Raw genomic sequence first — 27,010 nt, 5'->3', positions numbered from 1 at the left:
AAGTAAAATTCCAGATCGAATATTGATTTTGATTGTTGTAAGAATGTTACGATTAACGTTTAGTAATAGACAAACAAGTTCGCGAAATCTTTACAGATAACGTTATCAATGCGGAAGAGATAAAAAATAATTTACATTGGTAAGGACACAATTTGATTATAAAAATATCATTCGACAATTTAAATTGCCAAATTTAAAAGTTTTAATTTATCACTATGTGGGTCCTTAAGTATACATTCAGTACTACAAATCTACACTAAGGTGCGGTTTAATTAAGGCTAGTAAGATTGTTTCATGACTACTTAAAATCGTTCTTTTAACTCTTAGCAACCAGTAAACGAAACGAAACTCAGTGTGTTAGTTAATCATTTATTAACACACTAGTTATCGCCCGCGACTCCGTCCGCGCGGAATAAAAAAAAACTTAAATAGTAGCCTATGTTTTCTTCCAGACTACGTTCTATATCCATGCCCAATTTCATCAAGATTCGTTTAGCCGTTCCGGAGATACCTTCAAACAAACATCCATTCATCCAAACATTCGCATTTATGATATTAGTAAGAAGTAAGATTATGTACTTTATAAGACGAATAACGTGAAGAAATTGTGTTGTAATACTGAAAAATACTATCCATATAAGTATAGTACAATAGAATAATCAATATATCGTTGGATGTGCTCAATGTAAACGAACAAAACCGCAAGCGAAAGCTAGTTTAAAAATAAAACATTTGGTTACAGCTTCGCCGACCGACGGAGCGTCCGTCTCGCCTGCGCTCCACATTCGAAATAATAATTGTATTAAGGAAACATGAGCGCGGCGCATGTGTTTGTTTGTTTGTTTACCCGCCGGTGACGTCATATGTTTATTCTCGCGGGGAGAATAGGGCCAGCCTTGCATACCTGTCTGGATAATTTATTTTTTTATTTTACTTCGGTTTATTTCTTGAATTGTAGTATTATTTATATGTGCTTTATAGTTACTTACACAATTTGTTATTGCAAATTTTTTTTGTGTTTATAGATTTGTTTTAAGTAGTTGTGACTAGGCAAATAAAATATAGATTGATAATTTATGCTTTTAAAAAAAATTATATTATTATTTTTAAACTTGCTCTTAATACAAATTAATAAAAAACAACAACAAACATTTGCTCATTTGTGTTTCGTATTATTTAACGAGTTCAATTATTTATCGAACGGCAAATCAATGTGAATCATCCATCAAGGCCTACTTGTGAGATTGGATTAGGATAAAAAGATAACAAATCGTTTTAATTTTTAAAATCATGTATTAAATTTTTTTTAAAATATAATAGTACTATATCTCTTTTTCGTAATTAGCGCGGGCTATAAGATTATCAGTGCCATCGTGCTTCACGTTGTATTTTGTAATTTAATATAGCTGATATGTTAGTTTTTAGTTGCGTTGTTATGGTGCAAAGAATTAAATGTTATTTTTTTATATGACGAAGTTCTAAAAAATTATTATACATCCTTATGTTAAATACAATAAAAGTAGCAAAAAAGTGTTGTACACTTTACTTATTTCTTAAACATAATTAATATTAATAATAAAATAAAATACAGCAAGTAGCAACAACTGAAGAGAACGTCGCGCGCCGCACTTCCCCTTGTTTACACACGCACACTGCGGCGCGCACGCACACTGCGCGACGCGAGCGCGTGTTTAGGTATATTGTTGTTTATTTTATTCGGCGCTATGCTCCACCACGGGGCGAGCCTTTCGACTCAGTTTTAACGCGCGCGTTTTATGAAACAACTATGCGTCGATGTTCGCTCGCAGATAATTATTCATATCGTGAACGAAAATAACTATCGCGGTAAACAAATTCGCAACTTTATTATAAGGTTTTTACTTTTATTTTTTATTAACATCTCGAGACACCGGCGTTGTCTCCGCGAATCTTAATAGCGGTTAATCATAGTTTATTTTTACCGCGCAACGTGTGTTAATAATTGTGCTGGGGCCACTAGCGTCCGTGTTTCTTTTATTTTGCTATCGTGTTTGGTTTGATTCTCTGCATTTGTATTGCGGAAGCGATTTCTTGTGCGAATAAAAAATATAACGCGAAAACCGGCCGTGTTTTGAGATTGTTCACCCACAGACCTGATTATTACTGATAAGAATTGGTCTTTGCCGCGTTAAAAATATAATCAAGGAGTTACAATTCAACACCAGATATTGTTTTATTCGCGTTGTCGTATATTCGTGTATTTTGGAAAGTTTGTCGCTTGAGGAGCATGTGCTAAGGAATAGAGACTGGACAGAAAGTTTGGAAAAGTGCTGAGTACACATTTGATGCGGCGAGTGTTTTTTCAACGCGTTTTCGAGGCTAAGCGCTAGTTGTTTGAACAAGTGTGTTTTCTAATGGATTTATTTTGAGGTGAGTTTAAATTTACTTGTGTGTTGGTGTTTGTATTGTTTGCTCGCCGTGTTTTGTGTGAGTGTTCGCGCCGGTGGCGGGAAACCGAATACCCAGCCGGTTCCGTCGTTGTGTGCGTGTACAAACATTGCGCCTGTGTGCTGTGTGCGTACACGACTTATTGTCACTACAAGAGGGGACAAAAGGAGGGAGAGGTTACTTGTGATGTATTTAGGCGAAGACGAAACTTTGATGAGTTGACTTTTTAATTTATATACTCCTTAAACAGAGATTGGAAACGTGGTCATGTAACGTCATTATTGTTTATACACGTATTGTTATAACCTATTCATAGTTATCTATATTGATTTTTGACATCACGCCACCAAATTTATTATGTAAACGCGAAAAGTAATTAACCGTAGTTTATTTTTATGTATTAGCTATTTCGCACTTAGAATTTTTTCTTCTTTTTTTTTTAATTTTCGTTTATTGACAACACAAGCGCTGTAAAATATACTTAAAAAATAAAATAGGTTCTAATTCATTTAAATTGGTACTCATTATTTACTTTTTGCAATAGCAATTAGTGTACAGTAATTTAATCAGAAGATAAAATCAGAATAACTTTTAGAAATTGGACTTAACCCTCCTTATCGATTGATAAATACAAATCAGGTAATTAATTAATAGAGCGTCGGTGGCTCAGAGAACGTCGGCGGCTCAGGGGTTAAGCACTAACTTGCAATCTGCAGGTCCTTGGTTCGAATCCCGCCATGTACCAAATGTTTTCTTCGATTTAAATTTGTTCAATTTATCCGACGTTCTTCAAAAATATGTGTGAAGTCAACCAACCCGCATTGGGCCAGCGTGGTTGACTATGGCCTAGTCACCCATAACTTGGGGTAGGCTCCGAGCCCATCAGTAGGGACGTATAGCTGATGATGAGGTAATTAATTGTCTAGTTACGTAATCCTCGTCACCTCATTATAACGCCTCCACTGAGGACCGACTCGATTTAAGGATGAGTAGACCTTAGTCACATAAGTCTTTGAATTTCTTCGCCAATATTGTTTTGGTTACATCATGAAGTTTTCCTATATCGTAAGAACGGATGAATGTAATGAAATTCGAAAATGGAAAAACAAATTAGGTAATAAGGTTGCGAATCTATTTCATCTAGGGGCAAGGCAGTGCCCCTGCCAAATCGTGCTTTATATTTACCGAAATAAAGTCAAAGACATGAAATTCAACAATACAATTTGCGTCGATAAACCAGAGGTAGGTCGAGACCAAAGAGTTTCGTTTGGCGCGTTATTAACACCTCTTTGTTTCTATATAAGTTAAAGCCAAATTGGTATGATTAGGAAGCTTTCATTTTCGCAACACTAGTACGGGAATAGTTGATTGATTGAATTGCTTATTGACCCTTTCATTATCTTTGAAAGAAATAGGAATAAAATTGTGCTATATAGATGTTTCAGCAGTGAAAACCTAAGGTTAGAGTAATAATAGATTAGCATGAACGGTAATCATTATACAAAGAAATTGTAATATAATACTTGTTGAAGATCGGACATTACGAGCATTTTTAAATTTTAATCGAAACAAGGTGTCAAATAAGAATTGTGCCGGTGGTAGGTCTTTTTGAGTGTACAGTTTAATTAGTAATGTCCTGTCTATCCGATATTTTATGTTTAATGTCTTTGCCATAATATAATAAAATTCTTTACGGGTCTACATGTGTGAAGGTACCTTAACTTTGGATATAAAAAATGGACTCTTCAAACTCAAAATTGTCGCGTCGGTCCGACTGGGAAAGGCAAATATAGGGGGAGTTGTAAAAACAACGAAGGACCCTTGCCTTGCTTGTTTTTGACCTTGTATTTAAAGTTTTTTTTTAAACCTTTTACTTTACGAATAAATAGATCCAATTTTACACCGGTGTTACAAATTCCCTTAACTTACCTCTAGATAAAATGTAGTTTATGCTAAACTAGCTTTTACCCGCGACTCCGTCCGCGCGGAATAAAAAATATACTATGTCCGTTTCCTGGTTCTAAGCTACCTGCCCACCAATTTTCAGTCAAATCGATTCAGCCGTTCTTGAGTTATAAGTGGTGTAACTAACACAACTTTCTTTTATATATATAAGAAGATTAGATTGAAGCGAATAAAATAAAACTTAGTAAATATACAAACTACATCAATCAGCTATGTAAAACCAATCATATTGTATTAGACATGCCACCGTAAGACTGTAAATATAGCCTGTTTATAATATAACTAGAAAAATTGTCAACCATCCGAACTAACAATTTAAGCAAATTCTACAAATGGCAAATAAAATATTTTATGTAAAATCAAATAATTTTTATCATGTTATATATACAAGTAGGTTAAAGGTTCAGCCATTGTTTTGATAAATAATTCGCGATTATTTTTTTGAGCCGAGTAAAAAAAATAGGCAGTCAATAAAAAAAAACAAAAGTGAGAACATAAAAATGTGACCAATACAAATATATAGCTTTCAGCCGCGACTTCGTCTGCGAAGAATTAAAAAGAAATTATGAAATGTTTTATATCTGTGCCAAATTTTAAAGAGATGCGTTGATCGTTACGAAGTTATTGAGTGAATATTTAAATCGAATGGCATCCTATGATCGCGGAAATATGTACTAGGACTATGTGTTCTTCTAGACTGTTTTCTACATCTATACCAAATTTCATCGAGATCCATACAGCTGTTTTGGAGATATCTTGTAATACACATCCATCCATCCAAACATTTGCATTTATAATACTAGTATTAAGTAAGATAAGTGATTTTAATTGTACATTCGTCGTTTATTTGTATAGATTTGGTGACATAGTTTTTTTGCGTTTAATTTTAATTTGTACACATCTGTAAGGAATAATGAGGTTATCAGTTGTGTTTTTTTTATATTTGATATTATTTTTATTTAAACACTTGGTCTCATTTTTCATTGATAACATTTTATGACAGAGAATGCAGTTGCATTTCCTTACGTAATATATAAATTATTGTTATAAATAAACTAGCTATCGCCCGCGACTCCGTCAGCGTCAGTTTTACAGTGGTAGATCCCGCAACAGCAATATTTGTTGGGTACACGAATGGACCCGGTTGACCGGTGCAATACCACGACCACACAGAAGACAGGCGTGAAGTGGGGGCAATTCTTCGTTTCGTCTGATGAGTGTGGTACCGGAGGCCTAATTTTAGTCCTCTTTCCCTTCTCACCCTTTTATTATTAGGAAAGGATGGGAAGTGGAAGTGGATTTGTCGGAAGAGGGGACGCATAGGAAGGAGAAATATCCTCTTTCTGTACGTCCCCTTCTCTGTTGATTAAAGGTAGGCAACGCATCTGCATTTGATGATGTCTATGGGCAACGGTCGTCTCGCTATTGTGGCGAATCCAGGTGGCCACTGGCTCGTTTGCCACCTAATGATATAAAAAAAAACATAATAGGTAGCCTATGTGTTCTTCCAGACTATGATCAACATCAAATTTCATTGAGATCCGTTGAGCCGTTCATTCATCCATCCATCAAACATTCGCATTATATAATATTAGTATGTTAGTATGATTAGTAATACTGTACAAGTAAATGTTTGGATGGATGTATGGATGTTTGCTTCTACTTAACTCCAGAACGGGTATGGATGAAATTTGGAACAGAAATAGATTGTAGTCTGGAGTTGGCTATAGGCTATTTAATAGGTTATTCTTCACTTGGATGAAGTAGCGAGTGACAGGCTTTATAACGTTACAGTTTTCTTTTAATAATAAGGTCAGAAAAGCGTTCAACTATGACATTAAAATGTTTTTCTTTAAATGTTCCGGCAGTGGAATCACACCTTAATATTTTTTGTAATATGTTTTAAATGTTTTTTAAATGTTTATAAGATTCATCGTGACTTTGCTATAAAGTGAATGTCTTTATGTTTCTTTGCCTATCACGCTTACTTGAATTTACTTGTCATAATTAATTTAGGGTATATTTTGTGAATATATTTGCGTGCAGGCCTAATTTTTGTCCCTTTTCAACCTTTTCTTAGGAAAATTATGGACAAGTGGATTTAGCAGAGGAGTGGGCGTAACGGGAAGGGGAAATATTGTCTTTCTGTTCGTCCACTCCTGCGTAGATTAAAGGTAGGCAACGCAAATGCAATTGCAAATGTCCATGGGAAGTAGTCGCTTTGCATTTGGCGAATTCAGGTGGCTGCTTGCTCGTTTGCCACTTTATACTTAGTTCAACATTTTAAATGTTTATCGCATAATATAGTAGTTGTTATAATTGTAATTTAAAGACCTTATGGAGGTGGAGGTTTACCTGGAGAGGTAGGCGGAGACCTCTTTTGTAACGGTCCTGACAGACCTCTATCGCTTCTCATGGTTCGATTAATTTAATTTATGATTAACCTCCTAAATGGATTTTTCAGATGAATTGGGTTAAGGGTTTTTAAAGTTTTTCTGCCGCACTCAACTAATCGGTCCCTAAGTAACCCCCTTAGTTTCGATTTCTTATGCTACAGTAAGGGAGACAGTAGATACTTTTTTAATGTTTAACTGTTTTTCGAGCAGTTAAAAGTTATTACAATTTTTTACGATCCAAAAACTCCCGCTACGCACCGCCATCTTAAACGAACTGTCAAAAAAGAAAAATGGCCGCCGCAAAAAATACATCAGCCTATCTAGCGCGTACAGCTTTGTTCTTTTTAGGCAACTTAGCAACAAATAAAGTACTTAAAACTATGTTTTTTTTTTCTTCGCTGTGTGCGCTGTGAACGCGTTTGTGTGCGTGTAGGCGTGACGGCTTCGCGATAATGTTATCGGCATGAACCTTGCAAAAATACACAACAAACATGTCAAGTGTATGTTGAAACTGTAGATGCTACACAGGTGTGGTTTTTTTTTTAAATTCTATGACCTCATTTTGAGGTTTAGTGGATAGCGAGACTGCTTGCCGCCGCAGATTCGAATCTACACAGATTATACAGTAATTAAATATAATCTTTTTCTAATGCCTTTAAATCGATGTATTTAACAATACAAATGTGCAGTTTTAAATATGAAATAAATACAAGTAACTCCTTACTCCTCACATTAAGGTATGCAATCAAAGAAACCAGAAAAAATTCTTCTGAAAAGTTTCGTATTTATGTGTAATTTTTGGTATTTATTAGTGTAAAATATTTAATTTGTCTATGATTGTTAACATATAATATTAATATTATAAATGCGAATGTTTAGATGGATGGATGGTTGTTTGTTTGAAGATATCTCCAGATCGGCTCAACGAATGTCGATGAAATTTGACATACGTGTAGAACATAGTCTGGAAGAATTGCGCACGGACGGAGTTACGGGCGACAGTTATTTTAGATATAAATTGGAACAAGAAACGTACAACATTTTATAATTATTTTAATTGAATCCTACGAAATCCCTTACGTAGATCAATTATCCACACAGTCTCGTAACCCAAGGACACTTGTTTACGATCACAAAATAAATTTTGTTTAGAAACTGGTAATTTGATATCATAAATAATCAACTTGTTTTTCCGGAATACATACACGTGTAAAGTGGCCTGATATCCGCAGTTATTTTGCGGTATCCAAGGTCCTTTTTTATATATGTACGATTCGCAAAAGATTATCTTTGTAATAGTTTTTTTTTTGTTTGTCTCTTTGTTTAATTTAAAATATAATTGAGTATTTAATCAGAAATTTATACGTATTGTGTGCAAATTTTTATTCCGAATTTCTGAAATAGATTTGAAGGTTTTATATTTAAATAGTTACGCATTTACTAAACAAGGGTGTACTTTCTGTGTACTAAGGTTTATTTTTCAAACGCATCATCTCTTAACATAGGGTGGGATCGTGATCTAATATTATAATATATATATAGATTTGATTGTTTGTTTGTTTGCATTGAATAGGCTACGAAACTACTGAACCGATTTGAAAAATTGTCGGGAAGCTACACTATCCTCGAGTGACATCAATATTATAAATGCGAAAGTAACTTTGTCTGTCTGTCTGTCACGTTTTCATGCCTAAACTAATGAACCGATTTAAATGAAATTTGGTACGCAGATAATGTAGAGCCTGGGAAAGGACATAGGCTACTTTTTAATACGAGAAAGGGTTAAAAAAAGTGATGTAAAGACGCTATTCCACGCGGACGAAGTCGCGAGCAACTGCTATCTTGCTAATATTATAATGCCAATGTTTGGATAGATGGATGGATGGATGGAGGGAGAGATGTTTGTTAGAAGGTATCTCCAGAACTACTAAAGATCTCGCTGAAATTTGGCATAGATGTAGAACATAGTCTGGAAGAACACATATGCTACTTTTTGAGTTTTTTTAAATTCTGTGTAGGAGTCGCGGGCGACAACTAGTTTGTAATAAAAATAATATATTTTTGCTTCACTAGCAAATATGTTTTTGAAAAAAAAATTCAATTACTTACTGGTGTCAAAATCGAGTTATAGACGAGTAAAACTTCTATTTTTACTAATGAATTTGACATTTCAACTAATTAGTAAACAAATTCTATATCGTGTTTAATTAAATAAGTTAAAATTAGCTTATTATTAATATTATTTCTCTCAACTGTGTCGTCTGCCGAACGCGTCCGTTCACAGAAGGCGCAGTGGAACCCCGTCTTGACTGCGATAAACGGACCTTAAGCCATTTTTTAACAATGACAATGTTGTAATGTGCCCTTATATTATATGTATTTTCTTTTTTATATATGGTTTACACATTTTTTGTGTATAGATTCGACGGGTAAAATCGCAATTATTTGCGAGATTAGAAAATAGAAAATTCTAATGTTTAGATGGATGGATGGATGTTTGTTTAAAAATATCTCCACAACGGCTCAAAGGATCTTAGGGAAATTTGGCACAGATGTAGAACATAGTCTGGAAGAACACATAGGCTACTTATTATGTTTTTTTTAAATTCCGGACGGAGGTCGATAGCTAGTTGAAAATAAAATCGAAAATAAAAGTTGGGCCATAAATAAATTGACGTTACGTTTAGGCATATTTTAATAGGAAATTAAATAATTTTTTTTAATAATTGATGTATATAAATTATATGATTTACAGTGAAAACTATACCTACTCGTTAATATGCCACCGATTTATTCTGAATTCTAAATAATTTTTTCAAATTGTTCACTGAGAAAAAACTCAGAAAAAAACTCCTTTTTTATGAGAGATATGAAAAGAACATATCGTTAGTTCATATATTTCTAAATCGAGGGGCTCAAACTAAGGCCTAGTCAACCCCTAAAGCAGTTTAAGGGTTGACTAGGCTTTTGTCAACCACGCTAGCCCCTGATCGCTTGACTTGACATACAATTTCTGCAAAGATATGTGTATCAACACGATCTTTTGCTTCACAGTAAAACGAAAAATATTTTAAAATGTTTTATCTGCAAACTTAGCATGTACTTCAGTACGAAATTGCGCCTTCACACTGATAAAACAAAACAACCTAAATAATGTTGCGGCCTCGTATTCTAAATAAATGGCTATCTACAGTGCTTCCGACCTCGTTATGTTTCCTAAACACTCAACGATGACGCGTGCCACAATAATTTGATTGTCTAAAAAATTGTAACAAGCAGTCACGTACAGATAAAAAAGTAAACTCGGAGGCGCGATTTGCTTGATTGTTGCTAAGTCAATGGGTTAGGGTAAGCGCACACTTGCGTTGTATTTAAGAACCTAAGATTGATCAATTGCCGCAGTGGCGATGCCTTTAATACAGCGGTAAGCATCTTACGGAATTTGCTCTTAGATGTTCAGTTTTGATCCAAAATACTTGAGGCTCGATAATATGGTATAATATAATTTAATATTAAATCAAATGGGGATGGCTCTAAAGAATGACCGCAAAAAATGTGAAAGAGGACATCCGAAAGAAGGGAGTGTAAATAAACTCCGGCTGCTAATTGAGATGTAGTACATACTGTACCGACCTTACTCAAGAAATAGGGCAGGAGTATCAAAAAAGTATCGACAATGACTTACGTTTTTTTAATTTTACCATTGCAAAAAATTTACATAATAATAAATGTAAAAATTAAATCATGATGTTTTCCTTCACCGCAAGAACGTCGGATAAATGTACATATGTAGATCGAAAAACGCATCAGTGCATGGTGGGATTCCAACCCAGGACCTGCACAATGCAAGTCTAGTGATTAACCACCAACGCTGAAACTGCAATTGTAGTATTACATTACTTTGTTACATTAAATATTTCGTGGTTTCTCCAATTTAACGTAACTTTATTATTTGACATTGCACGACCATCGGTTTGATATATATGTTAAAATGTTAGATTATCAATAAAATTGATAAACAAAAATATATGAATCATGTATCAAAAGGTACCGATTCCGTATATTTTCTATTCAAAGACCAATTTCTTTGATAAGTCAAGACTTTTGCTTAAAGATAATCATATGAATTAATAACTGTCGTACTCAGAAGAGTAGAGCGTCGGTGGCTCAGGGGTTAAGCACTTGACTTGCAATCTGGGTTCGAATCCCGCCATGTACCAATGTGTTTTTCGATTTTCGATTTACATATGTACATTTATCCGACATTCTTACGGTGAAGGAAAACATCGTGATGCTGCACATATCTGAGAAGTAATTCAATGATATGTGTGAAGTCAACCAACCCGCACTTGGCCAGCGTGGTTGACTATGGCCTAAACACCCCTAAGTTGGGGTAGGCTCCTCGGTGGGGACGTATACTGAGCTGATGATGATGTACTCAGAAATGCTTTATTATTACTTAAATTATTTTGTTTATTCTTCATTCTAAGACTCGAAACCTTCGAAACCTGGCGATTTTAGTCAAGATCGACGTGATTTTCAAAATGGCGAAGCAAATCTATACAGTTTATATCTAGTGGCTATGCCTATTTTGTCTGAATAGACGACTCACGTCGACGATTCAACGTTGCAACGGAACAACGTGATACGCGCGACTTAAGGTAGGACAATATTAGTTCCAAAGGTTTACATTGCCTTGTGTAAGAAGGGACTAAATTTTGATTAAGCAACTATTACTGCATTCAGTTCCCTTTGATCCCCTTAGCGTAGATTTAGTAAAGAAACTACAAAACAAATCTAGCTTACTGATCAACTCGACACTCTGGCGTTGCGGAGGGACTTTCGTTCCCTCTGCATTTTTTACCGTATCTACCACGGGGAGTGCTCAGAAGAATTGTTTGGAACAATTCCTGCCGCCGAGTTCCGTCATCGGACAACCCAACAGACCGCCAAGTTCCATCCACACCATCTCGATGGCAGGCAATCTACAACCGTGCGGTTTTCGCGTAGCTTTCTACCGCGTACTGCCGCATTGTGGAATGGTCTGTCCTCGGCCGTATTTCCAAACCGACTTAGGGTCCTTCAAGAAGCGAGCGTATCACCATCTCAAAGGCCGGCAATGCATCTGCGATTCCTCTGGTATTGCATGTCCATGGGCGTCGATGAACACCTTGGTGTTCCCGCCGCTCGTTTGCCCCCTTCTCTGATATAAAAAAAATCTATCACAGATAGAGTGTAGTGGGTAGTCGTAGATTTGTTTTGTAGTTTTTGAGTTTATAGTTCAGGCATGTATAAATTATAGATTATATATAGTCAATAGGCACTTTCATTACACAAACGCATGTCGACTCCCACTCTTATCATTATCAGCAGTCAATATTTGTTTTCGCCAAACACGTCCACGTTATGACGTCATATCTTCTATCTTTTTCTATACAATTCATATTAAGTACAACTATCTCATTCTAACACACTAAAGTACCTTTGATAATTCCGATTATGAACACTTGTTCGTATTTAAATAATTTTAGTATCAATTTTACAGGTGACTATTTTTATTTATTTCTCTCCATACAATTGCCTATTCGCTCCAAACTAGCTGTGAACGTAAATAATATTAATAAAGCCTATTCATTCTTGTCATCATGGTACGTACATCCTAATTCTACATCTTACTGATATTATAAACTAGCTTTTACCCGCGACTTCGTCCGCGCGGGATAAAAAAAATGCACACAAGATAAAAAAGTTCCTATGTCTGTCTCCTAGTTCTAAGCTACCTCCCCATCAATTTTCAGCTAAATCAGTTCGACCGATCTATATAGATGCGAATGTTTAGAAGGATGGATGTTTGTTTGAAGGTATCTCCAAAACGGTTCAACGGATCTCGATGAATTTTGACGAATATGTAGAGCATAGTCTAGCTGAACATATTGGCTACTAATTATTTTATCAGCGCTATCGGAGTTGCGGGCGACAGCTAGTATCTCAAAAATAAAAAAAAATCAAGACAGAAACACAGATCAAGGTAATATGTTTCAATCTTTGAAACACAAGAAAATATCCCTTGCCTACTATTTTTTTAAATTAATATCTTATTGTATTTTAGTTATAACTTAGATTGGAACCAGTCATTTTTTAAGAGGAAAATACTTAGATGTTTTTGATAAAGGTACTTGACAGCTGATACAAACTTCTACTAAAGTATATTACTGGATATCTACTGAAGATATAGTATATAAATAGACAATGGCTCTATTTACACAATATTTGTTTACAGCAAAACAATGAGCAATGGGAAAATTGTTCGCGTTTCACAACAGTGAGCCAGCAATGTGTGCGAACTAACCCGAAGTATTGCGTACACATTATATAACTGTAATGAATTGTTGAGAAGCTTTATGTATGTATCTGAGACGTATCCATCATACTATGATACTTTGAGAGGACTTGAAAGGACCAAATGTGCGGGAAAGGGAGATCTAAATAATGTCATCTTCACGTTTAATTCGATTTACATACTCAAGAATGACGATGGCGCTGTGATTTTGCATTGATCTTGTAATCTATACGTCTTGGTTCGATCCCCAATAATTAAAAATATATTTTTCCGACGTTTCAATTAAGGAAATTATCATGACGCTACACATATATTTGCAAATATTCAAAGTAGGCTTGTACCCGGCGGTGGGGTGCGGAATATGGGTTTAAACCTGGTCTTTTGGTTAGGATGCTGACAGCAAAATTTTATAACACTTTCGTCTTTCCTTCTCTTTGAAAACCAAGTTGAACAACATGTTTTAATACAATTTTTCGATAGTGGAATTTCAAGGATATAGAAAATTTTATTCGGAGGATCGTACACAATCTCATGAATGAGTTATACAAAATTAATGAATACTCAGTAAGATAATGATTTGTTACGCTTTATGTTTGTTTAAATACATATTTACTCTTATATTAATGTTTATAAAATCACAAAGAGTTCGTGATTTGTTCTTAATAATATTAATAAGTAATATTCTATTTTGAATTCTCTTATACTTATGACATAGTCCTAAGATTCAAGTATTACAGAGGTTTTATTTGATTCTTTTCAAATGCAACATCTTTGATTACACGATTGACTGGAGTTTACGTATAATCCGCATCTTTTTCTAGTCTTTTAACGTTTATTTCACAACTGTAATAATAAAAAAAAAACTTGAGAGGTGTCAAGGGACACCCGGATGGAACGAAGTTCCTTTCAATTAATTAGTGAAGGAACCAATGTTTATTCTATGCATAAAAAACTTAAGTCTTCACAATAAGTACATTTTATTTCTATGAATTTTCGTTATATATTGTCACGTCGTTGCCATGGTGATATAGCAAAAAGTGTCGTGACAACTTTTCGTAAGAATTTTTTCCGTCTAGCCCCACAACGCGCGATAAGGAACTTCGTTCCAAAAACATATAATGAAATAGGTTGTATAGAAAATGAAATTATTGATTATATCGTAAGCATATTATGGTTGTATTTGGAATATATCTCCGCATTTGAGCAGACGTCCAATTTATTGGTCGTTCCACACAAATAACAACACTTAGTATATCGTCCTCCATACAGCCGGCTGTGAAAACATCGCGCACACAGACACACACGCAAACACTATAGAATGAGTACACACAAAACAAACCAGGAAACGTCTAGCGAAAAACAAACAAGGGTCTTTTGTGTTGTGTAAACAATTGCCTCGCCGTATGCAACAGGCGTGACGGTGCGGAAAAAAAATTAAACGTTTCATTATTTTATCCATAGATGGCAGTGTTTAGAGCAAACCAACCAAGTGTTAGTAGTTTTGCTATTTTCTACAAGATGGCGCTTCTATAAATAGAAAAAAATTTAAACGTGCGGTAGCAAAAATAAGCACTTCCCTAGTACTTCTCTCACTTTAATAAGTCAATAGAATATAAATTTTTTTGCATATTTTTTAACGGAAACAATATAAAAATCATATCGTAGTCGTTTAGTCGTTTGCTTGGTCGATGGTCAATTCCTGGGGACAATATTAACCGTGTTTTGCAAGTTGTCTTAATATAGTCCGTTACTTCCATAGTATAGGGTCAATTTCTCATTTGGAATTATTACCTAATGAGGAGCGTTCAGAGAGCGATGACTCAACTGGAACTGGAAACAATCCATGTTTTGGCTGGCACCCGATACATTCGGGCGTGACATGCTGGCCCCCGCTTGCAAAACAAACATACACAATCATAACATATGTAACATAATCTACCTACTATTCGACAACTACAGATTGCCGTTGTTTATATGTAAACAACGCTATTTCTGTATTCTGATACAGCAAGCGTGATTACAACGAAGAAGACCTTTTTATACACAACAAAAACAACCCAACTCACGCGTGCAACTCTGAGAGATAGGCAGTGATTATGAAATCCGTATTTCGACGCCCCCATCGAATAATCCTATATTGCACTCTTAGAGCAAGACCGGATTCTTGCTCTTCCGTCGAATTCGGCATCTAAAGGTCCTTTGACACGTTGTGATTTTTTTTATGTTTTTCTTAATGTTAATTCCGGAGATAAAAAGTCTTTATTGAAACAGATTTCTTTTATTTCCGATATTTTTCATTTTTCCTTCATAGCACAGAATACGCCCGGAATATATGAATGAAAATTAAATACAATGTAGCTATAAAAATTAGCTTTGTTTTGGTATTTAAAAGATTCTTGTACAATAATTATTGATGAAGTTATTGAAGACATACGGTTTTTTGCTTCTCCTGAAAAATTTGATTTTTCCTATTACGGGGTTATTCGATGGGGGCGTCGATTTGTACTTTATCATCGACCACACCTGAGTCTACAATATTCATCTCCCTTAGGTAGACATGCATGTTGTTTTTGGGGGTTCTTAATATAGCTCTTCTTGAGTATTTCACGAATCTAGTCGTTATAAGTCCATCTGGCAAGTCCATGACCAACACTACTTACTTTTGTGATCACACATTTCCGTAGCTGAAAATATGAACTGCTTACGTCCAAATTTGTTTGGAATTTTAGGCTTCATATTGCCTTTTGGGTAATTTTTCTTAGGTTTTAGGTCATAATGGTAATGGGTTGATATTGCAAAGGCTTGCAAGGATTTCCTTTTGACTACCACGCCATCCAGAGTATCATGGCAACCACTAAGGGTGGTGGTAAAAGTTGAAATACGTTTATATAGTTGTTACGTAGTAAAACAATTGCTTCTTATGCGTTGCGTTTATTATTATATGTAGCAGTAAAATATAAACGTTAGTTATTGTGCCAAATAGTAAACTTTAATTTCTGTCTATTCTTCTAATATAAGGGTTTACTTGGCTCTTTATTTTGAAATACCAACGACAAATTCCACAAATCATCGTACGATCAGAACACATCCCAAACTATTGGGTCGGTGTGTTTTAAATTCTTGACACGGTACAATGGTTGAGATTTAAAAATATAGCATTTATAATTATTTATTATTTCAGAATCGAACACCTTACCAACCTTCACGGCTGTATAGAAACAAAATATTTACTTTCACGGCGATGTTGCCTTTTGGTGTTGCGTTCAACTAAAACTGTTTGATAAATCTAAAACGTCCAATGTTCGGACGAATGTTATTCAAATATACAATCAAATGCTTACGTATTAGAGTTCAGATTACAATAAACTCTTTATAGTTGTTAGTTTGGTTTTAATTAAAGCACATTAGTCATAGGCCAGGATCGCGCGACAGTATTTAAAAATACAATTAATTGTTTTTGTTATAACGTATTGTGGGTTAAGTTATACGTGAGAATTGAACGTTGACGAAGGGTTCTTTATGTGGTACATATAATTTTTATTCGTTAACATATTCTTAAGGCCTTCTATGACAGTACAGCGGCGAATATTCGTACGTTTTGTAAGTGACTGTAAAAACTTTTCATCAACATTGTTGTGGTTTATCTTTATAACCCAACCTATTGGCTACTTAATTATAACCCAAGAATCTAATTAAGATTTCAAAAAATTTCCTTGTACCTAAGACCTGACCAAGAATAGGTTTGTCAGAAAAACTTGAGTATCATCAAGTCCTTTTTATATTCTTTCGCTTTTAAGACAGACCTTTCTTAGCCTAATTTACCTAAATTTTTTGAGAAATATATACAATTCTTCTGGGTTCTGTCCCTTGGGTTAAGAAAAATAGGAGTAGTCGAAATATATAATTAATTAAGATATTTTAGGTAATACGTTAGTATTTTGATTTCAAGCCTGTATTCTGTGAGTTTGTGTTTAATGGTCGCCGCAGGTTTCGCATGTTGGCTGATTTAAACGCAGAAGCATCAACTGACACGAAGTAACTCTGAATTTGGCTACCCTGAGTGCTTTAACTGACTCTCGTTTTATAAAATGCATTCGATAGAAACGTTCACCAGTAATGATCTAAATTGACCACATAAGAACGTAGTATATAATGCTAAGGATTATTATTGTTTTTCTTTTCTGTTACAGATTGTATTCAAAACATCTGAGCTGTATCGCTTCAGTCATTTCAAGAGCATCGGAGAGGTGTGCCGCAGGGCACCATACGCGGACCCACACTTTACTATAGAAGTTAATTATTTAGTGTTTTAATAATAAATATTTATTGATATACAATCTGTGATTCCTGAATGTGTTTCCAACGGGACGAAGACGATGGTGATCATATAAATGATTTGGTGAGTACATTTATTCTAAGAAACTAAAAAAAAAATAATTTTGAATTTTGATAATACAGTCAAAACCGTTTATAGCGACATCGTTTAGAACAACATACCGGTTAAATTGACCAAAATCAAAGGTCCTGGCTGAATGTTATTACATATCTTTCCTATTAATACCTGTCACCGGTTGTTACAACTATCGGTTTTTACGACTCAATATGAGTAGTCCCTTCGATGTCGTTATAACAGATTTTGACTGTAGTTCCATTTTTTGGGTTTTGATAAATTGGGATAAAATATTTTTTTCGATAAAAAAATAGCAAAGATTCTCAAAATCTTTTATAGATTTAGGTAATATCCGATTTTATTTCTTTACTTCTGAATCTTAGTAATATTGTAAATGCGAATGTTTAGATGGATGGATGTTTCTTTGAAGGTATCTCCAGAACGGCTCAACGGATCTCGATTAAATTTGACATAGATGTAGATCATAGTGTGGAAGACTACATGGGCTAGTAATTAATTATTTTTTTAATTCCGCGCGGACGGAGTCGCGGGCGACTACTAGTGTTTTATAAAAGTCCAAAGAGGCGCAACGTAAACCCGAGGCTGTTGCGGAGGCGGTTCAATAGAATAGACAAGTTCTTTTCACACAAAAATATGCTAACAAACATCTGGTTAATAGGAATTTTTGTATATAAATTTAAGAACCGTTTATTAATATAATTATTATTAATTAGCATAACATTACAGTATAATATTAAAGAAAAATCTTTTTTTGGAGCTAAAAATAATTATAATATTAAAGTAAAATATTGGTTTAGAGCTAAAAAAAAAATGGTAATTTGGCGAGCTATAGCTATAAAAATGTAAATGTAAAGTCAATATGCCAAAATAAGGCAATATTTTGCAATTAATATTTTTATATTAGCCCATTTTATAGTCGCCCGCGACTTTAACCGCGCGGAATTTAAAAAAAATTAGCCTATGTTTCAAATTTCATCAAGATCCGTTGTGTGGTTCCGTAGATACCTCCTAACAAACATCTTTCCATTTAAACTTTCGTATTTATAATATTAGTAAGATTTATTGTCAAACAAAAACTGTGAAATAATTTATTCTTTAAAATTATTTAACAGTTAAAATTCAACAGTTTACAAATAATTATAACTTTCTTTATGTTATTAATTTTAGTTTAATTTATTTAAAACCTAAAGAGGTCTGACCTAAAGTCTACAAAATTATTTAAATTCAAAAATTATACTAATTTATTCCTTTTAAAGGCTACTCAATGGCAATTAGTAGAATTTATTAAAAATATTTTATTATTATTACTCGTATTAATTTATTTTTAAAATGTTGAGATAACATCTAATGATTTTGAGATAACATGAGCTTTAATGTTTTAATTATATATTTTTATTGAAAAAATAAATGGATATTTATTACAAAATTAACTGCTGCCCGCGACTCTGTCCGCACGGAATTAATTAATTTTTTTTTTATCAATATCGGAGTACCAGGGGCGGAGCATCGCGGTAACACACATAACAAATACAGTCGAATTGATAACCTCCTTCTTTTTGAAGACGTCTAAAAAAAGATAATAATTAGCCTATGTGTTCTTCCAGACTATGTTCTACATCTGTGCAAAATTTCATCAAGATCCTACCTACGTACCCTACGTACCCTAAGATACCTATCCATCCATCTAAAAAATCGCATTTATAATATTGTAGTAAGATATTAATCAGGATAAATGTGAAGTTAATGCCACCTGACGGCGATAAATGGAAAGTGATAGATTCATAGATCCTCCTATGTTCCTTGTTCCTAACAAAAGTCAATAACACACATTATACGCTGAAACTGGAAAATGCTAAAGATGTTTTCAGAAAAACACTTTTTCTTACAACTCTATATATATAAAAGAAAGTCGTGTTAGTTACACTATTTATAACTCAAGAACGGCTTTACCGATATGGCTGATAATTGATGGGGAGGTAGCTTAGAACTAGGAGACGGACATAGGAACTTTTTAGCCGACTTCAAAAAGAAGGAGGTTATCAATTCGACTGAATTTTTTTTTTATGTGTGTTACCGCGAAACTCCGCACCTGGTGGTCCGATTTTGATAAAAATTGTTTTAATCGAAAGGAAGTGCTTGCAGATGGGTCCCATTTTTTTTTAATTTATCTTGTCTTTTATATAATTAAGCCATTTTTATTTTCACTTTATTTCACAATTCACACAAAATTTTTGACGAAAATTTGAAACAGTCTAATGGACAGCAATTTAGACGTTCATTTGCAAAATCTGTTGGGCGCATATGACGAGTGTGGTGTCATTTGAACCCGGAGTGTCATATAATTTCTTTAACATTTATTTTAAATTAATTACTAGATATTTTAATAAATTAATTATTTTAAATAAGAAATTTGTATGGTCCACTACGAAAAACAATATTAAATGTCAAGTGAATGTAAACACCTTAGAATTTAAAATTAACTCACATAGTATTACAAAATTCAAAATTTATGACAGCTCGATGTTAGCTACGAGCATGTGTTTTTGGGTGCCAGGTGAGTGAATACGGGTGGAGAAAAGCGTGCCGTAGGGTGGTCTACAAGCCCCATCCCTTCACGTTATACTAATAACTTAAACTAAGAGCGGAATTAAAAATACCCGAAAGCGAACATGTATGCTTTGGTGTATGAATGTGGTGTGTCAGAACTTTGCCAAAAGGAAATCCGTCATCACTGTTTACTAGTTCTAAATTACAAGTATGACTTATGTTGCTGATGTTGATACATAGAGTTGTGTTCCGCGTAGCGTCACATGCGATTTTCCGAGCCGTCATAAAGTTTGGATAGCACTATACCGTGTTATAATTTAATTAAACTAAGTTATGGGGTTCAGACATTTATTTATGCTGCAAGAATACTGTCAAATAACAGATAACATCTTATCTATGTGCATATTATTTACAAAATTGACTATAAATGTTTAATATTTGAATATTTAAATATTTAGATTTTGCTTTTGCTTCTGAAAAAAAAAGTAACCGTAGCGATGTTCTAATGAATTCGAGATGTCAGTCGATTTTTTTTTAATTCATTTTTTCAATAGTAAAATATTGCTTAACACGTTGAATGACACTCGCCGGGCGAAGTCACTTTCGTACATAAAGTCGTAGCATTGAATGTGTTAACTAGATTGTCACATCGATCCAAAATGATGCCTGTTCAAGTGCATAATGAAAATATTTGATCAGATTAAAAAAAATGTTCAACTATGGTCGAATTTGGACCAATGGGCGATACTAGTATTAAAAAATTATTAACGTAACGTACTTCTAAAAAAAAGTATTTTTATACTTGTAGTGGTTGGCACTTGACAAAAATTAATTTTTAACAAATACAGCTTTTTCTTTTAAATTAACTTCAATATTTTTTTTTTGTTTTAAGACGAAGTTTAATTTTTTTCAATATTCCTAGAGTTATAAAAAACAGGGAAAGAATTTTTTTTTCTACTCAAGGGGTAAAAGTTTGTTTCATTGTACGTAAAGTAACTTGGAAACTTAAAAAAGTAAAACTTTCCTATCATTGGCTTCTTGTCGATGTTTAAATTTACTTCCCAATTAAATTTGTTTACGAAACAAGGTTTTTTATTTGTAAGGTTTGCCTACTTTTCGCTTTAATTTACGTAAATTTAAAATCTCTACGATAAATAAAAATGGAGAGTCTCTATGTAACATTATAGTATACTACAATATTTAGTATAATATTTAGTAGTATTAATCTATATCTATATATATAAAAAAAAGTCGTGTTAGTTACACTATTTATAACTCAAGAACGGTTGAATCGATTTGACTGAAAATTGGTGGGCAGGTAGCTTAGAACCAGGAAATGGACACAGGATAATTTTTACCCCGTTTTCTATTTTTTTTTATTCCGCGCGGACGGAGTCGCGTGTAAAAGCTAGTCTTATATATAAAATTCTCGTGTCACGGGGTTCGAACTTGAACTCCTCCGAAACGGCTTGACCGATTCTCATGAAATTTTGTGAGCATATTCAGTAGGTCTGAGAATCGGCCAACATCTATTTTTCATAACCCCCACCCCATTTAGTTTTTTTAACTGCGCGCGGACGGAGTCGCGGACGACAGCTAGTACTACTATAATATTTAGTTTTTTTTATTCAACCCGGAAGAATTCGCGAACGACGGCTAGTTGATACATATGTTTAATGTCATTGGTTCAACTCACGCTGGTCGTATTATATGTTTCCACAGAACAATAAGATCTGAACGTAAACTCTTCAAGATGTGATCAACAAAGAAGTACAAACATTTTCCGAATCCGTCGGCAATCGATGTCATAAATAAATCAATGATTTTATAACAAAAAACACGGCTGTACAAAACTTACGAGATACGAGAAATATATTTTATAAATAATCAAAGATTGAGATAAGTATGTTTCTTTTAATATCATTTGATTCGTGTTAAAAAGATTTCAATAAATATTTTTTTGTTAAAAATTAAGACCAGAAATATTTAAATAAAGTGTTCTTCCCCGGACTGTAGACGTGAGAGATGAAAGAGTTAGTGTGGTGCCGGAGGACTAATTTTTGTTTTTTTTTCCTTCCCCCACCTTTTCTTATAAGGAAAGGATGGGAAGGCGAAATATCCTCTTTATGGCCGCCTCCTCCTCTATTGTTTGAGGTAGGCAACACATATGCAACTGCAGATGTCTATGTACAGCAATCGCTTCGTTATTTCAGAAAATTCAGGCGGTTTGTCTGTTTGACACCTAATAATATTAAAAAACAAAAAGAATTGGCAATCTATATATATAAAAGAAAGTCGTGTTAGTTACACTATTTATAACTCAAGAACGGCTGAATCGATTTGACTGAAAATTGGTGGGCAGGTAGCTTAGAACCAGGAAACGGACATAGGTTAATTTTTACCCAGTTTTCTATTTTTTTTTATTCCGCGCGGACGGAGTCGCGGGTAAAAGCTAGTATTATATAAGTTGTTGTTATATAGTGAATACTGATTAGGTGATATTCGTTTGTTTACGAAGTTTGTTACTTGAAATAAAGTATTTGAACGATGAATTGACTCGATTGTCCTACACTTGTATTCCAACCGATATGATAGGACGAAAAGCGACGATTTTGCAAACTATATTTTGCAAAGCCTATTTGCTATTAATACTTCGATTTCTTTTTTAAAATCTTTATCTTTTCATCCATTTTACGGGAAGAAACGCTTCGTCACGTTTTATTCAAGTCTGGATGTTCCAAATATGTTTTTACGATGATTTGCAGATTGTCGATGAAAAGCGGTAATTTATAGATATTTTTTATGAAAGATTGGACAATCCTTTAATTCTTGTATTAAAAAAAATGACTTAATTTGTAATTACAACATATTTTCTGTCTTCAAAAAGGATTAATAAAACTCTTTGATAAATTTATAATTCTTGCCAATGTCTGCAATAGGTGTTTCATTGGTCGTGAGTTTCCACTTGTATGAGAACAATATTACCATCTCATTCATTCTCTTTCAGAGAAAAAGAGATAACAATAACTATCTTATAAAGTTTTACTACTCTTGAAATTCGAACATCGTCATTCTATGAAATTAATGTCATTTCTTTAGTTAAATGCTACTACTTTTACCCGCGACTCCGTCCGCGCGGGATAAAAAATAGAAAACGGGGTAAAAATTGTCCTATGTCCGTTTCCTGGTTCTAAGCTACCTTCCCACCAATTTTCAGTCAAATCGATTCAACCGTTCTTGAGTTATAAATAGTGTAACTAACACCACTTTCTTTTATATATATAGATGATTACTTGTTATTTCAAAATTCAGAAAATGTTTGTCTGAAGTATGTGTTTGAATAAATACGCTTATTATGTAAATAAATAAATAAATTCCAATAAAAAACTTACAACAACAAATATATGATAAACAATGTAAATTCCTACATCATTAAGTCAAGTGAAAGGTCCTGTATATATCAAAACAATATATACATGTATATGTTTAAATTAACAACATATAGAATAAGTCTTACGTAGTTGTTTTTGTTTGTGAACGCTATCTCTTTCGTAGTACTTAGCTCAGTAAATACAGCGATAATTCAATATTTGTAAGATAGCACACGACTATCATACAAACAAACATACATACAACAATGTTTTAAACAAATGTTACATTATACGAATGTAACACACCCACATAATAAGTCTAAATTAATAATTCTTGAATTTTAATTAATAAATAAGTTTCTCGAGCGTCTCCAAAGTTTGAATAGTCTTATACTTTTTACCAAGGACTATGGGTCATAATATTTGTGACAATCGCCAGCCTGTAGTCATAGATAAAATTTTTGCAGCGCCCCCTATTGAACGTAAAGTACATCAAAAATCTTACACTAATTTTGATAAAATTGACGATAATGTTACAAAGGCAACTGTCACTAATATTTGTGCCAGTCCTACTGTATTTAAAAAAATATTACATTAGTATCTAGATATGCGAAGAGATGATGACAAAGAGACGGTAAATGCGATTGAATGTGGATGTCTTCAAAGGTAGAGGAAGACCAAAGAAAGTATGGATGGATTGTGTTAAAGATGATATGTCTAATAAGGTAGTGAATTCAGACAGAGATGTATGGAAGAGTAGTTCATGTGACCCTCCTTAAGGAAATAAGGGCAGGTAATTAACAATTCAAACTCTTTCAGTATCCGCTGTAATCTTGGTGTGAAATAAATAGTATTTTTATTAAACACTGATTTTATTAGCGTCTACTTATCACTATAACATGCTTTATTTGGGGACTACGTCACAAGTTAACATGTAAGTCTTAATACAATTTGTAATATTTACATAAAAGCCAGTAAAGACAGGTTTTTCACACGTGTATTGGAAATTAAATTCAATAAATAAATAAGAGAGAGATACAAGATGTTGAATACTTTTATTAGAGTATGGTTTTGGATCTAGTAAATAGTAAAAGGGTAGTGAAAGAAGGAATTAAAAGTTTACTCCAAAGACCGTACATTATCTTTTTTTGATTATAGGAGTTAATAACTCGATTAAACTTGAAATAGTAAAATTAATGAAAGCCAAATAACTCTACAATTCTAATCTCTCTCTAATGAAAAAGACATACCTGTGAATAACGTGAACCTTCATTCATTCTGGCAGCCAAGACTAGGACCTATGGTCCATCATTTGACGTCTGTCAGTTTTAACTTCGTAGTCAGATCTGCTTAAAAACATCGATTTGAAATAGATTTCTGTGATCAAAACTTCTGTATAAAAATATCGTAATCCCTGTCATTATTTCGACAAAACAGATATAACAATATGGTATTAAATTAAGATTTTAGTCTCAGAAACCCACTGTAAAGTGATCGAATTGATATGAATTTCAAACATATGTGAATTCAGTTATGATGAAAATTAATATTAAAAAAAACATTGAAATATTAATCGAAATTTTAAAAAAAAATTAAGCAATTTTGCAGTTCTAACTTAAAAAAAAAAATAATGTCCACGGTTACGTTGTTGAATTTTGATACCCAAATGTGATCTATTAAATTGTCCCTTCTAAAGGCTTCCATATTCAAACTGTTTTCTTAAGCAGTCACTTAGGATACAGTCTCTGTTAAGTTTTTAAGCCAAATTAATAAATGTAAATAGAAACTTCATACTTAAAGCAAAATAGTTAACATGTGACATCACATGTTTACATACAAACATACAAAGTTAACTAATTCTGTATATTTATATAGATTCTTGTGATACGTCACAGCTTTGCATAACTTTTTAACACGGAGCTTAGAAATAAACAGGTCTGTTAAATAAAATGTTTCGTTTTGTAATGTTTAATATTGTCAAATAAGAAAAAATAATATTATCGACTAAGAATTCAAGTAATTGCGACCCTACAGAGGCTCGAGCCAACCCTAAGGCCGGGACTCCACCAAAGCAGAGATGTGTGCGGTGTGCTGTGTGCTGTACGAGAAGAGATGTTTTTCAGCTCGGGGGACTCCACCAAAGCGGTGATGTGTGTGGTGTGCTGTGTGCTGTGCGAGAAAAATATGTTTTTCTTGCTTTTTTGATTTGCTGCTCACATCTCTCGTCTCCACTGCGCGTCGTCAGCGCACAGCTCACATCTACAGCACAGCGATCTCCACTGAAGCTGAGCGGAGAGGAGATGTGTCAATAACACAATTCTATTGGTTGATTAAAAAACATCTCCTCTCCGCTCGTCTCGTCTCCGCTTTGGTGGAGTCCCGGCCTTATTCAGCCACGCTGACACAGTGTGGATTGGTTGATTTCTACACATCTTAGGTTTTTTTGTTGATATGTTCTGGTTGCATCACGATTTTCTACGGTTAAGGAAAACGTATTCAAAATAAGATTATTTAATTCCTTGTAAATGTGTGAAAAATAATAATAAATTCGCAAATACGAAGTTAAAAATGTTCAACATCGTTATCAAAAACACAGTAATGATGCGGTCAAGGAATTATTTGGTTCATTGATATTATAGTTGATATTATTTTGTATAAACAACTATCTGTGGATTTCTCACATCAAAATTCCCGTTTAAAATATCTTGTTATCTCTGTTATGTCAAAGATAATGACAGGGATGAGGAAATGTTTTATATAGAAATTTTAATCTCAGAAACCAACGGCAAATGGTTCATTAAGAGATCTTTTAATATGAAGAGTTTATATGAAAAAATCAATGTTTGTTTGTCTTCTATACGTTGGTAACATTTTGTGTACACCAGAGATGGTTTATGGTCTAAAAATTCTCTAATTTTTTTTGCTTCCTATAACAATTTTGATTTTTTAATCCTTTGACGTTCTTTTGCTTAAGCATTTCAACGTATAGGGAACTTAGTTTTAAAAGTAAATTGTTTGTACTAAAACAAAATTTCACTGGTTAAATTGAAACATTATTTTAAATATACATTATAATATATAATTATTCTTATTTTTTTTACAGAGACCAATGGTGCAGCTACCTGTACTGGTAAGTAGTACGGTTTTTAATATTTTTACATGATTATTACGCAATTTTATTAAGATAACACGAACTCTAGTTAGTACTATTCTATTAGAACTATTCGAGGATACACTGAGTGAGGTAATTTTGTAAAAATTTTGTTTTTTTTATTCCTGTGTTCCTCCTTTCAGTGTGGCATATGTATTTTTGCATTTCTATTAATTCTATACTCTGGAAGAATTCCTTACTCATGTCATCTTTCAACAATATTATATTTTTAATGCCCACCCTACCAATATACTCCTCCACACTCATCTAAAGTCTTGTCACATAAATATACTCTTAAAGTTATATTCATACCTACTTCACTCTCGACGTAATATTTTTAATACTTTTGAGAAACAAACTACCCTCATTTACTTAAGGGATGATAACGTCCTTATATTGTGC

The 27,010-nt window shown here is 33.6% G+C and overlaps 1 protein-coding gene across 1 annotated transcript in view; it reads left to right on the top strand.

Moving 5' to 3' along the window:
• Positions 1–1,699: 1,699 nt before the first annotated feature.
• LOC106716921 (forkhead box protein P1) overlaps positions 1,700–27,010 on the top strand; it is a 56,720-nt gene continuing 31,409 nt past the window's right edge. Inside the window, exons 1-3 of the mRNA XM_014510591.2 lie at positions 1,700–2,409; positions 17,319–17,527; positions 26,561–26,587. Of these exons, the coding sequence (XP_014366077.1) occupies positions 17,480–17,527; positions 26,561–26,587 (75 nt within the window). The 5' untranslated portion in view covers positions 1,700–2,409; positions 17,319–17,479. The remainder of the gene's footprint in view (positions 2,410–17,318; positions 17,528–26,560; positions 26,588–27,010) is intronic.

This window comes from Papilio machaon, chromosome 23 (genome assembly GCF_912999745.1).
Source record: "Papilio machaon chromosome 23, ilPapMach1.1, whole genome shotgun sequence".
NCBI lineage: Eukaryota > Metazoa > Arthropoda > Insecta > Lepidoptera > Papilionidae > Papilio > Papilio machaon.
The sequence above is the reverse complement of the archived record's forward strand: the minus strand, read 5'-3'. Positions and strand labels throughout refer to the sequence as shown.